At 40.6% G+C, this 15,744-nt stretch overlaps 1 protein-coding gene across 2 annotated transcripts in view; it reads right to left on the bottom strand.

The window, feature by feature from the left end:
* Positions 1-14,414, bottom strand: part of PLOD2 (procollagen-lysine,2-oxoglutarate 5-dioxygenase 2) — a 95,057-nt gene extending 80,643 nt beyond the window's left edge. For both annotated transcript variants that reach the window (XM_044251558.1, XM_044251557.1), the window contains exon 1: positions 14,170-14,414. In XM_044251558.1, the coding sequence (XP_044107493.1) occupies positions 14,170-14,278 (109 nt within the window). In that variant the 5' untranslated portion in view covers positions 14,279-14,414. The remainder of the gene's footprint in view (positions 1-14,169) is intronic.
* Positions 14,415-15,744: the final 1,330 nt, after the last annotated feature.

Below are 15,744 nucleotides of genomic sequence, written 5' to 3' on the forward strand. Positions count from 1 at the left end.
CTGTTTGAGATATTTAATTATATGTTATATAGAGATATGCTTTCCATTATAGATGAAACAAAAAAAGAGAAAATGAGTGGAATTCAACACAACTGAATATCAAGGATAAATCTGAGGAATGAGGAAAAGGGACTTCAAAGATTTGAATTTGAGCAAATAAAGAATATCACCAAACAGACTGAACCACTAAATTTTTTATTTATCTCCTTTAGATTCTCCTGGAAAAAGCTGTCTAGACATTTTGTTGAAACTTATTTTCTAGAATTTATTGACAGCCTATACTTTTCTCCCATTACCAATCAGAATATAATAATTAATTCTATACAGGAAGTTCAGGTTCCACTTTAGAATAATGTCAATCAGAATTCTGTTTAAAATAATAACATTAGTTAGTAGAACTTACTGGGCACTTTCTGTTCCCAGACACTGTGTTAGGCTTTACTGGCATTACCACATTTATGCCTCAAATCAACCCTAGGCAACAATTATCATTATAAAGAAACTATGATTCAGAGATCTTAAGTAACTTGTTCCAAGGATAATCAGCAAATGAGTGTAGAAAAGAGATTTAAATTCAAGCTGCCTGATTCCAAAACCCTATCCCCTTAACCATTACCCTATGCTGTCTCCCACAGTGCATCTTTCATAATCATCAGGCAAGCAGTATATTAGCCTCTGGCCTTAAAATAAATCATGTATGCCAGTGAGCCAGACAAGCCCATACATACCTTTAATTCACAATAAGAGGTGTCCAATCCTCTTCCTGTATGGTAAACCCTCTTTGGCTATATCTAGAAAGCAAACATTCTCTTCTGTACCACTTAATCTTTGAAGAACAAAGTAGCATTTCTCTCAAAGTATCAGTATCATATTCAAGATAGAAGTGGGACCAAGACAGCTTTCCAGATAATTCAAAGCACAACAGACTTGTACTTCGGGTCATCACGCATACCAAGAGATATGAGACACCCTCTTCCACCATGAACACGGCCACGGTTGGCTTCACAGAGTCACAGTATCTACGTTTCTGAACTTCTGCTGATCCCCAAGACAACCAAATGAAAAGGGAATGCATACTGCACGGTCCCTGGTGTGGGTCCCACTAGGGTCCATGAACACAGGACAGCAGGCTAGGGGTCAGGGCATGCTATTATGGTTAATATGAAATGCTATGCCAGCAACTAGCATAATCCAGATAAACAAATTCATTCCATATGAAAACATGCAAACCATATTTCTGTTTGGTGCATACCCAATTTATCATAAGCAATATTCCCTTTTGCTAGCATTTGGGGCAGTGGCTTCTAGTGCTTCTACAGCAGAGTTTGTAAATTACTTGTCTGAACACATTCAAATAACATTATTTCATAATTTTCTAACGTGCTTACAAGTAATTTCACCTCCTTTTCTCCACTTACCTTCTACCTTCCACCACTTCTTCACCCTGAGTAGGATTCATTCTCAAAAGGATTTTCTACAATTCAAACATGCTTGAAAGTAATTCAAGTGTGGGCTACTCTGACATTTAAGAAAAATTCGTATCTTGCAACTACAAAGAATTTAAATACAGTTACAGAAAAGAAGATGTAACTATCAACCATACTCATTTCTTAAGTTTGCATGTTTGGTTTCAAGTATGCTGCTTACTTTATCTTTCACCTCAACCTGAAAAATCTTACCTATCCACTCGTCCATAAACCATAGCCCATGATGGGGCTGCTGGTACTGCTGCAATAGAGCCATTCAGTGACTTGGCTGTTTAGGATTTTATACTGTATGAAAAAACCAATGCTTATATTTGTGGAATACAAAAATACCAACCACTTTATATTATATAATAATATAAAGGTTAGTTTATCAGTTTTTAAAACAGATCTTTCTTTAACTTGCCTAAACCATGGGAAAAACATCTGCTAATGCTTACTTGCTTATTCAAAAAATCACAGTTAACCTCCAAAAACAACATCCAGGCTAAATGGTTCTGTGATTTTTGGTAATCTTACTTGAAAAAGCAACAACTATATATATTTTCAAAATTAAGCCACCCTCTTCCTCCTCCAATTGTTTTATTTGAACTGCTTCCTTCAATTTACATAAAATCCCTCTGCAAATAGTAGGGGGGAAAACCAAGAAAAGAGAAAAAGCACTGGGCACCACTATCTCCTCCAAAGACTGTATCTAAGACAATACCACTTGCTAGATATGTTCCATTCTAGAGGTAGAAAAACATGTTGAATAAATGTTACTGTGACAATGATCGAGCAGCATATCAAAGAAAATTCCAGATCAAAAGGCATTCCAACGTTCTACTCCATTCTTAAGGCTTAACAGTAATCTCCGTGGCTAGAGACACATACACAGAGACAGATACACAACTACTTTTCTCCAATAAACGGATTTTCTTTTTATTTACCATGTTTCTAGCTTACTGAATGCAATCATATTTTAGTGAAGACATTTTAGTGAATCTAAAAATCAGATAGGTGATTTGATAACTGTTTCAGGAACAATTTGGAAGAGGTCCCCTAATTTTTAAACCGCACATTTCATGTGGACATATGTGCTATGGTGAGTGCTGTGAATTGTGTAAGACTGATAATTCACAGACCTGTACCTCTGAAGCAAATAATACATTGCATATTAAATAAATAAACAAATAAACAAATAAAAAAACCACACTTTTTTCTAATTTTAAAGAGTTCCAGTATCATTTTTGCTAATCAGTAGGGCTTAAACAGTCAAAACTGAAGCAGAAAAATATCAAGTTTTTTTTTAAAACAGCTTACAGTATTCAAATGTACTGAAGAGTATATGATTCCTTTCAGAAGACAGAAAATAGCTTCATATAAACACCAGATTATTTTCTTGTCTCACATTAAAGCACTTTGTAATTAAATGTAAATTTAATTCCAGTTATTCTTAGATTTACTTTCTTGCCTCTAAATCAAAAGTTAATTAGGGAAAAAAGCAATCTCAAGGTTTGTCCAAGTCCAATTCCTGAGTGAATAACTAGACTTTTAAAATACAAAACAGGGGCACCTGGGTGGCTCAGTGGGTTAAGCCTCTCTGTCTTCCGCTCAGATCATGATCTCAGGGTCCTGGGATCGAGCCCCGCATCGGGATCTCTGCTAAACAAGGAGCCTGCTTCCTCCTCTCTCTCTCTCTGCCTGCCTCTCTGCCTACTTTGTGATCACTCTCTCTGTCAAATAAATTGGGGGGGGGGGGAACCTTTAAAAAAATAAATTAAATAAAATAAAATACAAAACTTTGTATCTATGTTTCCTTTGGCATAACGAATGTATTAATAGTAAATTTCCTTCAGGCCTGTTTTCTGATTCCTGCAGGCTTTGACTCTACTCCACATCCTGACACTTAGAATTCAAGAGCCATCAAATAACAGAGCTATAAAGATCATAAATTACAAAGGAAGTCTGGAAAGCAAGGTAATTGGCTCAACGTTGGAGAATGGAAGGGTTAGATCTTAGAGCAAGGTTTCCTGATGCCCAGATGTCAGTGCTCTACCCCATAAGCCAGGCTGATTCACTTTAAGTGCTTCTTTGGTTTGTTCTGTTTTACACACGCAGTATTTCTCCCACAAGAATCTTAGAATTTCAGTGCGCAGCAGGAATGGAGCCTGGTGTGTTTTTTGTTTGCCTTGTTTTGTTTTTCTATTTTTCTTTCGCATAAGGCAACATAGAACACAGGCTAGTCACTAAGTAAATACTTGAATTAAATTCTGAAATATTAATTGTCATATTCAGAGTATTACACAATGTGAATTGTTCTTAGCATATATTTGTATCTAGGAAGTTACAATATGATAGTTACCTCTAGGAAAAATATATTCTGGGAGAAATGTTGAAGTTTAGTTAATTAAATAAACACGTTTATTAAAGTATGTCGACTCATAAAATGTAAATTGCTCTACAAAATGAAGAATTAAAGCAATACCAACAGAGCTATAAGCAAAAAATGCATAAAAAGTTTCACTCACAGAAGAAAATAGATTGCCTAATGGCTAATGTAGTGCTGATATGTCCCATGAAACTATAAAGATATCTAGTCTACCTATGTCTACAGAATACACAGTCATGTCTCTCCTCTACCACTCACACATAATACTTCTGATACCAGATGTATAGATTTTTTTCCCACACTGCCAATTTTCCCACAGCAGCTAAGTGTCCGGTAATTCAATTCAACTCAACCAGAATTAGCACAAACCTTACAGGTTAAGAGCTCAGTCCCAAAAGACTGCTCACACTTCAGATGCCAATCACAAGTAGTAGGTCCCCAGGTTACCCACAACTTCTGTCTGATTTGACTACAAATTAGAAGTTCTGAAGACCTCCTCCTCCAGTTTGATAGTTTACTAAAGCAGCCCACGGAACCCAGGAAAATAGTTCACTATTGCAGATTTATCACAAAGGATATTTTAGAAGATGCAAATGAACAGCCATATGGAGAGGTAAATAGGATGAGATCTGAAAGGATCCCAGTGTCCCCATCAATTTGGGGTACACCACCTTCCTCACACATAGATGCAATCATCAACTTAGAAGCTCTCCAAACCCCATACTTCAGTTCTTTTTGTAGAGGCTTCACCATGTAGGAATAGTCAATTATTAACTATCAATTAGGTTATTTCCTAACCCTGTTCTTTCTTCAGAAAATGAGGTTTAGGCCTGAAAAGAAAACTTCAAGCTGCTGCTGCTGCTGCTGCTTCTGCTTCTTCTTCTTCTTCTTCTTTTTTTTTTTTTTAAAGATTTATCTATTTTAGAGAGGGAGTATAAGGGAAGGGTCAGAGGGAGGAGAGAATCTCAAGCAGACTCCCACCAAGCACAGCGCCCCATATGGGGCTCGATCTCATAACCTTGAGATCACAATCCAAGTCAAAATCAAGAGTCTTAACTGACTGAGCTACCCAGGCACCCCTGAAAGCTTCAATCTTCTAATCATGGCTTGATCTTTCTGGTGACCAGCCCCCATTCAAGAGCCGAACAAGAGTCACCTCATCAGAACAAAAGATGCTTTTTTCACCCAGGAATTCTAAGGAATTAAGTAGTTCTATGACAGATACTCCTCTCACTCAAAAATTATAAGGGTTTTAGGAACTTTGAGTCAGGAACAAGGGTCAAAGACCAAATATTTAGCAAGAAACAGAGGCAGAGACCAAAATATATTTCGTATTATTTCACAACATATTAACACTTATGGACTTCTAAAGCCCATGAGTTTATAGACTCCAACCCTGGAGAAGAAAGAGCTGCCTATGTAAAAGAACACAGTAAGAAGAATTAGAAGTGGGATCGAAGTGTGGAGAAAGTAAAGCTGAGCAACAACACAGAACCTAGGAAGCCCCCAAAATACTCCAGGTATACAGGTTTCTAACTACACTCAAGTCAGAGTAGAGTAAGAACTCTGAGTCGCTACTTTGTAAGTCTGCTCATTTCTTTGCTTTGGTGGTTTTCCAGTTTGGAGTTTTGTTTTGTTTTGCCTTGGTTACCTAGTAAAGTCACTGTTTTAAAAATTCCAACCCTGTTTAAACTAAACTAAGAAGAAAAGGAGAATTGTCCTTCTCTAGATGTGGCCGACAAGAATTTCAGAGGGTCTGGACAAGCAGAGCAGTCTGGTCACAGTGGTGCCAGCTGGAGGCCAGGAAAGACCTAGCATGGCTAGAGAAGGAGAGGGGGGACTTCTGAACACAAGGGGCCTCAGAGCTGGCTTGGGCACGACTGGAAAATCCCATCAAAGAATCAGTTTGCTCACTGCATAACAGCTCTGTGAGACTTCCCTAGATGACTGAATTAGGAAGGTCATTTTAGTCAGCCTGCAAAATGTTTACCGGCTTCTTTTTGGTTTTTTTGTTTGTTCATTTCTAAAAAATGATTTAAATTCTATATTTGCTGATAATTTTCTTTTGAGACGTTGAAATAGCTGCTGGTGTTTATCATCCAGACAATCAGGAAGAAAAGGCCTGAAAGTTTAAAGAACTGGTAGGAGAATGTATTTAAAATATCTAAAAGTAACTGGCTTCCTTCTTAGCCCTCTGTAATCCCTATAGGTAATTAGCACCCTACGGCCCCATGAAAGTTGTGGCTTCAAACCAGTCACCAATCAATGACAGAACATTGCTAATGGGACAATGGCTCTGTGCCAAGACTTTGTGGCCACTGGAATTAAGGAGTATAGCTTCTGGAGTTTCTCCTGAACAATGCCCAGAATCAGGAATCTGAAACTGCCAGGAGTTCCGCTTCCTGCTGTGTGGGCTATATGTCCTGATGCATATTCAACTTCGCGTACTTGAGTGTCTGGGACTGACTGCAGATGGTGGTGAAAGAGATAAAAATTGCATGTGCTTGAAAGTTCCTTCATGCCCTAAGAACGTTTACCTTGTGAGGACCACAGCATGGAAAAGCAGGACCACGTTAGCATTTAAATCAGAGGAAAACCATCTCTCTTTCTCTTTGGAAGGCCCTTTAAAACAGATAAACAGTAACTAGAAAATAAAGAGAATTCCTTCTACAAGTTTGAGAATGGAATCTTAATGGAAATGAATAGATGACCAGTAAACATAATACACACTGGGAAGTCTTATCACCCAAAATAATGAAAGTAATTATTAAAATCAAAATAACAATCTAACAAATGAGATTCAGAAACTGAGCCATTTTAGAAATTTAAACATACTTGTTAGAAACACTTTTCCTCATTTAGCCCTTCACTTTAACTGTATGTTCACCACAACTTTTATTAGTATTAAAAGTTGTATATAGTATATTTGTATACTTATTATAATGTATATGCAGAGAATACATTTTTGCATGTTCTTTGAATTGTATTAAAATTAAAATGTGGTGGATTTTTTCCCTTGATAGTGAAAACTTTGATTATAAAAGTAGTGATTCTCCAGAAATATGAGCCTTCAGCCTAAAGGGAGAAAATACTCAGACGTAGTAGACCCTGCTATTCCATCTTAATAATGATGGGAGTGCTCCCATCACTCAGAAGCATGCACAGAAACTGGATGATACTCCCTTGGAGGAAGAATAAAATTCAAAAAGAACAGAAAAAGAAAATATTTCAGTGTTGATCTTAAATGAAAGCAAAGACAAGACTGTCTACTACTCACCGTTTAAAGCTTTTCTCTTGACAGACAAAATTTAATTCTAAAGTTATACAAACTAAACTTTAAACCAAATTTCTTGGGGTGTCTGGGTGGCTCAGTCGATAAGCGGCTGCCATCGGCTCAGGTCATGATCTCAGAGTCCTGGGATTAAGCCCCGCACTGGGCTCTGGGCTGGGCAGGAAGCCTACTTCTCCCTCTCTCACTCCTCCTGCTTGTGCTCCCTCTCTCACTGTGTCTTTCTCTATCAAATAAATAAATAAAATCTCTAAAAACAAAAACAAAACAAATTTCTTATAGAAGAGAAATAGTCAACAAAGTATATTTCTTTACTAACAAATTAAACTTTTTCTCACTTAATCACATCTTCTTTAAGATATAAATTTAAGGGGCACCTGAGTGGCTCAATTGATTAAGCAACTGCCTTTGTCTCAGGTCATGATTCCAGGATCCTGGGATCCAGCCCACATCAGGCTCCCTGCTCAGCAGGGAAACCCGCTTCCCCTTCTTCCTCTCTCTCCCCTTCTCCCTCTGTCCCTGCTCCTATGCTCACTCTCTCTCTCTCTCTCTCAAATGAATAATTAAAAAATTTTTTAAAAAGATAAAAATTTAAGATGGGAGAAGATACATGCACATTTCAGCAAAAATTAAAAATGACTGCTATTTTCCCAAAACTGCTACAGTATGCTACTAATACAATTTAAGGCCTGAAAAATACTTGAGTCAACTCAACAACTAAGTATATAAATCCACTATCCTGAATTAGTTCTTTTATAAAGAGATTTATATTTAAAAATTAAGTAAAATTATTAACAGAAGTCGATTTCCCTCTTTCAACAAAGAAAAGAAAATATGTAATAGAAATCTTTCCTCTGTGTATAAAAATAACATATCTCCATTCTTTGAACTATATTTTAAAATAAAGTTATCTTGAGTGGGAGATATTGAAAATTATTTTCTCATTATAAACAACAGTTTTTGAAGGGGCATTCTTTTTTCTTTTTTTAAAAAGATTTTATTTATTTATTTATTTGAGAGAGAAATCAAAGAAAGCACAAGCAGGAAGAGCAGCAGAGGGAGTAGGAAAAGGAGAAGCAGGCTCCTCACTGAGCAGGGAGCCCCATGTGGGGCTTGATCCCAGCGCCCTGCGATCATGAACTGAGCTGAGGGCAGACACTTAACAGACTGAGCCACCCAGGCATCCCTTGAAGGGGCATTCTTATGACATAACTGATACGGGAGTAGTAAATTCTGTACTGCTAGACCATCCTAACAGGATTTCAAACACAGGTTGCAACACATAAGCCTTAAGGTAATCAGCAGTACAATGACAACAAATCATAACAGACTGTCTATAATTCTACCCCTCAGGCTGACTGTTTCTTGGCTAACTATAATTTTGATAGCTGTAAAAATTAGTTCTATTATTTAAGTTTAATTTAGTGAGGCAAGCACACTACTGCAAATGCAAACGGGTAAAATGTAAAAGAGAAATAAAATATCTGTCACTTTAAAACCCACCAATTTCTCAGTTTAGCCTAATTCACAGCAATTGTTGAAGAAAAATAAAAGCACTCACTGATAAATGTGCTAATCATTTCCTCCCAGGAATGGAGCCACAAATTCATAACCAAGTTTCTAGACCAAATTGTAGAACACCCACAAGCTATGAAGAAGAAACATGCATCTCCTTTCCAATCGGTCATCAGTGTCTTCTTCCTCCTTTTTGATCGTGAGTACACTCTTTCCACCACAGCAACATGTCTATTTAGCATCAAGGGCCATGTTTAAAAAGACGTAACAGAGAAGCTCTATCTTTGAATTAAAAACATCATAGAAATCACTGGAAAGTCTAAAATGAAAAACAGACCATTCAAATGCCTGGAATCAGCTGTTACTGTCCAGAATCCAGCTCCTTCCAAGAGAGCCGCAGCTCTGCCCGAGCCACAGCTGAAATGGGGATGTCACCTCCTAAGCAAGGATCCACAGAGCTTTTCTGTACAGGGCCAGATAGTAAATAATCTACACTCTACAAGTCATACAGTCTTTATGACCACTATAAGGCTCTGCCTCAGAGCACCAAGGCAGCCACAAACAATATGTAAATAAATAAATAGAGCTGTCTGCCAGTAAAACTTTATGGGCCCTGACTACTGAATTTCATAGAACTTTTACATATCACAATATACTACTTTTCACTTGATATTTTTCAACCATTTAAAAATGTAAAAATTATTGCTAACTCAACAGCCGTACAAAAGCAGACAGCTGTGGCCTGCCATATTTGGCCCATGGGCCACCGTTTGCCACCCTGGGCCAGGGCCCAGTTTTCCTTCAGTCGTGCCAATCCCTTTCCCCTCCATTTACACAAACCTACAAATACGTGCTTTTATTTTAGCAAAGCATTCCTTTTGCTTCTTTAGGTCTCTGATATCTAGTCTCTATTTCCCATAGGTTCCAAAAGCCCAGCAGAACAAGGAGGTCAGGAAAGACATAGAACACAGCCTGGAGAAAGGACACAAGCTCCAGCCATGTTGCTTTCCAGCTCTGTGATCTTCTGCAAGTTATATTACCATTCCAAGTGTCCATTTCCCCACCCATAAAATTTAAAAAAGAAATTAAAATCATGGTATCCAATCATCTAGGAGTATTTCTGAAGGTGTGACTTTATATTGAGGAAGGTAGGTAGAGCAGAAAAAAAGGACATGTGGAAAAAATTGCCAAACCTCAGTCCAGTCCTTGCCAGATATTTCATTGATAAATTGCTGGATCATGGTAGTGTACGGGTCCCTGGGTAGAGTAAGGATGTTAGGGGAATTCAGTTACAATCCTAGGAAAATAAGCATCCAGCAGTCTCACTGAGATGCCACTTTTCAAAATTCTACAAGTGGGTCAGACACTCAACAAACACACATTGAGAATCTTTGTGTTAGAACACAGAAGAGACTATGAGGAGCCCAAAAATGAGTAACTTCGTCCCTCATTTCAAAGAATCTACAATTTATTAAACATAAAAATCCATCACACAAAGCAGGTGTGATCTATATAAGCCAACTGCAGTAAGAAGTTAGAAAGTGAGCCAAACAAAAGATAGTACGGGGTGGGGTGCCTGAGTGGCTCGGTCAGTTGAGTGCAAGACTCTTGGTTTCAGCTCAGGTGGGGATCTCAGGGTCCTGAGAGTGAGCCTCTCTGTCCTTGGGCTCCTGGCTCAGCAGACAGTCTGCTGAGACTCTTTCTCTCTCCTCTCCCTTCTCCTCTCCCCCCTTCAAATAAATAAACGAATCTTTAAAAAATAGAAAGATAGTAAGGGGAACAATTTCCTGAGACCTGGATTTAACAATGAATAGAATTCAAGAACAGACGCAGAAATTTGAGAGTACTGTGCATGTATGTATCTAGAATTGTAAGGTATGTGGGTTATCAATTCTACTAGACTGTTGTCCAAAAATGATGTACTTCTATCAACAGTTAGCAGGTTCCCATACTTACAACATGTTATGATCAGAGTTTATTTTAATGCTTTAGTCAACATGATGGGTAGAAAAGCATATCTCAATTTAATTTTTACTTTCTATCCTTACATACTCCATAGATATTTCATAGGTCCCTTCTTATGTTATGAAATAAAAGGCAGAGTCTGCTTAAGCATGATGAATCGTTCTGTGCGGCTGGAGTCCAGGACACAGAAAATACACAGAGGACAAGCCTCTTTCTCTCCCCTCCAGAGGTTTCTCCAGGACCTTGGCCTTTCCCTCTCCACCCTAAAAATTGTCACTCTGCCTCAGCAGATGGGACAAACCTTTCCTTTCCTTCCTGAATGTGCCAGAGTAAATTAAAGAGTTCATAAATGAACATGGTTGAAAAATACTGGTCTTGACAGAAACATCTGAAACCATTTCCTCCGTTTTTGCCCAAAACCTGGTTTCTGCCCAATTTAGAACATGGAATACTCAAGGTACCTTAGAAAACACACAAAAATTTTGATCCAAGCCTGGAGACCCAGCTGTAAGTATGGGGCGGATATACATCCACACTTCTCTCCCTCTCATCCAGAAGGCAGAAAAGTACAGGAAAGATATATCAGGGTTTTAACCTGCTGCGTGGACACTCATTAGGAGGATTTTGCCTCAAAAGCTCCCACAGGGTAAAATTTTAAGGGAAAATTCCTATAAATAATTCTGGGAGAAAAATAATTGTTTTAACCAAAATCTTATTTAGATTATTTCCATGCTAAAAACAAAGTGGCAACCAAATAGGAATGAACACATAACACAGCGAAACCCTCGGTAGGTGTAACGAAAAGTAGTATTCTCAACTCCAGTCAATACACAGCATCAAAGAAAGCTAGGAAAAAACATATTCCAAAACTTGATTAATGTGATTCAAACAGCACATCCCCTACTACAGTGGAAAACTGGAAAATCACTATAAACATTTGCTTTCAAAAAGGAGTTGCTAGTATTATTCCAGTAACACTACAATACCACATTGCCTCAGATACACATTTTTCTAATCCAGGGGTTTCAACCTGGGCAATTCTGCCCTTCAGGAGACATTTGGACATTTTTCATTTTGAGGCATTTTCCATTCTCACATCTGGAGGAGGGTGCTACTGGGCTGGGGCCAAGGATGTTGGTAAACATGGCACAGTGTACCAGACAGCCCCCATCCAATAAATAATTTTCTGGCTCAAAATATCAATTGGGCCAAGAAAGCGTGGTTTAATGTATTTCTTCATGGCTAAGTGGGACATGGTGACAAATACAGGCGGACAGAAATGTTAAGTACTTTTCTTAAAGACCTCCTGTTAAGCAAAACAAGTTAGAGTTCTAAAGCTCAATTGATAGGGTGGCTCAGTGGGTTAAAGTCTCTGCCTTTGGCTCAGGTCATGATCCCAGGGTCCTGAGATCGAGACATTGAGCCCCACATCCAGCTCCGCATCGGCTCAGCAGGGAGCCTGCTTCCCTTCCTCTCTCTGCCTGCCTCTCTGCCTGCTTATGATCTCTGTCTGCCAAATAAATAAATAAAGTCTTTTAAAAAATTCACTTGATAGATAGATAAATAAAATCTCCAATTTAGCAATTTTCAGTTGCAATATTTTAGGGAGAAAATGGAAATGGTCCACGACTGGCCGTGTTACTGAGCAGTGTATCATCTGTATTTATCAGCTCATCACATTTACCTACACAAAAGTTCATAATCCAACTGGCTAGTGCTGCTTCCATGTACTACAAATTAGTATTTTCTTGTGTTTAGGCGCTAACTGAAATCCCCATGCTTACCCAACAAGATAGATAAGACATCGGATTTCAGCAGTGGGTTTTATGTGGTCAGTTTCTGAGGAAAACATTCATATCTAAAATTCCCTTTCCGTTATGTTACAATCCATTAAAACTTTAGTATTCAGATCCGTGAAACTTAAAAGCCAGAGTGGGAAAGCAAGATGATTTTGACTGTAAACCTAAAAGAAGCTACAAAGAGATGCCTTCTCTTAAATGAAAAGGGGAGGTGGTAATGCACTGAAATAAAATATACAAAGGCTAAAGAGATTCCTCTAAAAGCAGCAAAGCCCTTCGAGGTTATTTTATTTCCCAGTAAGGTTTCCTTGGATGCTTCAACAAAGAAAGTCATTTTTCTGGCGATTTTTTTTTTAATGTCTCCATTTCCAAGTTTGCTGAAGGCATTTACTTGTCTATTTTTACGTGTTAAACTCAATAAAAATTTAAAGTTATGGAAAAACTCAGTTCAAATTTAAAAGAACCACACAGGATTCAGAAATCCATTGTGAAACCAACACATATATCTAGGAGAAAGAAAAGCATCATCTACAGGGTGAAGTTTCACAAGCTAACAAAGCAAGTACTGTTTGGCAGGAATGTAGAAAGATGGGCAGTTTAGCCCACTGAAGCCTTCTGAAACACTTGAAGATGAAGACAAAACTACTGCTTAGAGGGACTAGCTGGGTTCTACACCAAATGTCACCTTCCGACTGTAAATCCAAAATAGAAATTTGTCCTTGTGCTTAAAGTTCAAGCCGAAAAACGCCCTATTTACTTACCAAAGAGAGAGAGAGAGAGAGAGAGAAAGAACAGAATGATCCTAACTAAAAAAAAAAAAAAACAAAAAAAAACAAAAAACAGTACACAAGGACATTTAAGTGCGAGATCTAATTTCAGAGGGCTGAGCATAGTCAGAGCACAAAAGCGGAAAACTCCAAGGATATCTCCTGTGCAGCAAATGGCACCGAAGTATGTTTAGGCAAACAAGTGGTGAAACTTTAACCTTGGTAAAAGTAAAAAGTTTTGTTTTACAGGAACTTGACTGGATTCTTCGCTGCAGTTCCAGCTTCTGAAAACAAGAAACGGCACCAGGCTTAGGAAAAGGGCGGCTGAGGGGAGCTGTGTGTCCTCCTTTTCCAAGGAGGAAAGCTGCAGCCCCGAGGTTACTGGGTAGCCAGGCCCCCTCACTGAAAACAACCAAGGTTTTGAGCGTTGTTTTTGGCAAAAGGTAGGTGTTACCGGCTGCTTCCTGGGGCGCTGGAAGGAATGTGTCACCATCAATCAGAAAGTACACTGAGCCCCGTGTTTAGGTCACAGAGGGACTACTGCCTCTTCCAACACGCATAAATCATGCCAATTCCAGGAAAGGAGGAGAAAGGAGAGCTGCCCGAAAGGTGTCGGCGCCCAGTGACCTGCAAGACGAAAAGGAAACCGCAGCTTGTGCTGAAGAAAACTTCATGCGCTCGCAGGTTACGGCGAACTCCCAGAACCGACAAGCGCGGGGGCTCCCACACTTCCCCGGGGACCAGCGCCGCCCGAGCGCAGTTCTGGGGAGGACTCAGCGGTGCTGAGGAGGCAGGACAGTCCCTCGCCTCGGTGGTCCGGGCGAAGGACAGGCGCCCACCTACACATCTCTGCGGTCCTGGGGAGGCACGGGCGCCCCGCCGGCTCACCTGGCAAGCCCCGCGCGAAGGGCCAGTGGATGAATGAACTGCCCGCCCGGCCGAGCCCCCTGGGACACGGGCAACCCGCGGGAGGGCTCACCTGTGCGGATGCTGAGAGGCTTCTCCGAGTCTGCGCCCAGGCAGGGACTCCAGAGCTGGAACAGCAGCTCCAGCAGCAACAGCTGCAGCTTCACCGCGCAGCACCCCATCTTCGGCCTCTGGAGAGCCCGCGCCGGCTCCGGCGCCCCGACCGCCCAGCGGCGGCTCACTTCTCGCGAGAGCGCGGGGACCCCGGTCCGCCCGGGGCGACGACTGCGGGCGGGACCCCGGTGCCAAGTGCGCGCGGCGGAGGCGCGGCGGGTGGCTGGAGCGGCGGGCGGGCGGCGGGGATGAGGCCGTCGCCGAGACGCGCAGGAGTGGGCGCCCCCCCGGCAGCTGCGGGCAAGTTATAGGCTCCACGAGGGGGAGGCGACAGGGCGGGCCGCACCCCGGCTATTGGCCGCCGGCTGACCCGCCGCGCCGGTGCGGTCGCCTCCGCTCGCCTTCCCCGGCCCCACGTCTGGGATTGTTTGCTCAACTCCGACCTATTTAAGGAGCTGTCTGCGGCTACGTGTAGAGGCTCACGCAGGGCTGCTGGCTGGAACAGGGGAGCGTGTGCTTAAGTTTGGGAGTGGGCCTGGGAGAGTGGGGAGGAGCCGCGGGGAGGCTGGCGGGCGGTGCTCCCCTCCCCTGCTCTGCTGCCTCAGCACCAGAAGCTTCCCAGTAGCCTCAAGGGGTGTGAATTTGCTCTTCTCTGCTTTTGGAGACTACTTTCTAACCAGCAGGGACTGCAAATTCTCAGCAATCTTAGCTGATGAGACCTTTTAAGTCAAGAAAATGGATCGCCCCCCACTTTCTCAACCCTTACTCAGGGGATGAGTTTCTTCACTCTGTAGTAGGAAGGCCCTGTTTTTATTTTACCCTGTAAACCGATTTTTTTTTTTTTATTGTGCAGTGAACATTTCTTCCTCCTCCGCCTGTGCCAGAAGAGCCATAGACTCTCTCCAGTAATGGCTTGTAAATCCTGCGGAATTGGAGTCCAGCATGTGTAACCTGGGGCTGTGCCTTACAAGATCTTCCTTCAGCCCACATGGAAAATCACTCCCAGAGCTGTCTGAGCGATCTCTCAGGTCCCTGGCACGTTCTCCCCTGCTTCCAGTTTTGACTCATGTCTAAGTAAATTCCCTTTTTCTATATCACATCTCATCACATTTTAACGAGCCCAGTATTTAATCTGTTGGGGTGACCAGGGGCAAAAACTTCAATTGTGACAATTTTGCTTCATATATTTCATAACATGAGCTATCTTATGGAAGAAAAAGAATCAGACTGGTAATACAGTAGTATTCTGTAATCTTCTACCTATATTTTCCTAAAATGAAAAAAAATATTAATTTGAGCCAATATCTTTTCCAACTCGGAGTCTTTGAAGTTAAAAACAGAAAATTATTGGGAAAAAAATCCCACTATGACCACATTTTATCTGAAATTAGCATGATTTCAAGATAAGATGAGTAATAAATGTTCACATTTAAAACAGGTGGAAAAAACCTGCAAAGAAATGTTGCCTGGGTGTGACATTTTAGAAAATAATTTTCTGTGCCCAGAACTAAGCCAGTTGTTACCGCTTTGAAGG

The sequence above is a fragment of the Neovison vison genome, chromosome 6, assembly GCF_020171115.1.
Source record: "Neovison vison isolate M4711 chromosome 6, ASM_NN_V1, whole genome shotgun sequence".
Classification (NCBI taxonomy): domain Eukaryota; kingdom Metazoa; phylum Chordata; class Mammalia; order Carnivora; family Mustelidae; genus Neogale; species Neogale vison.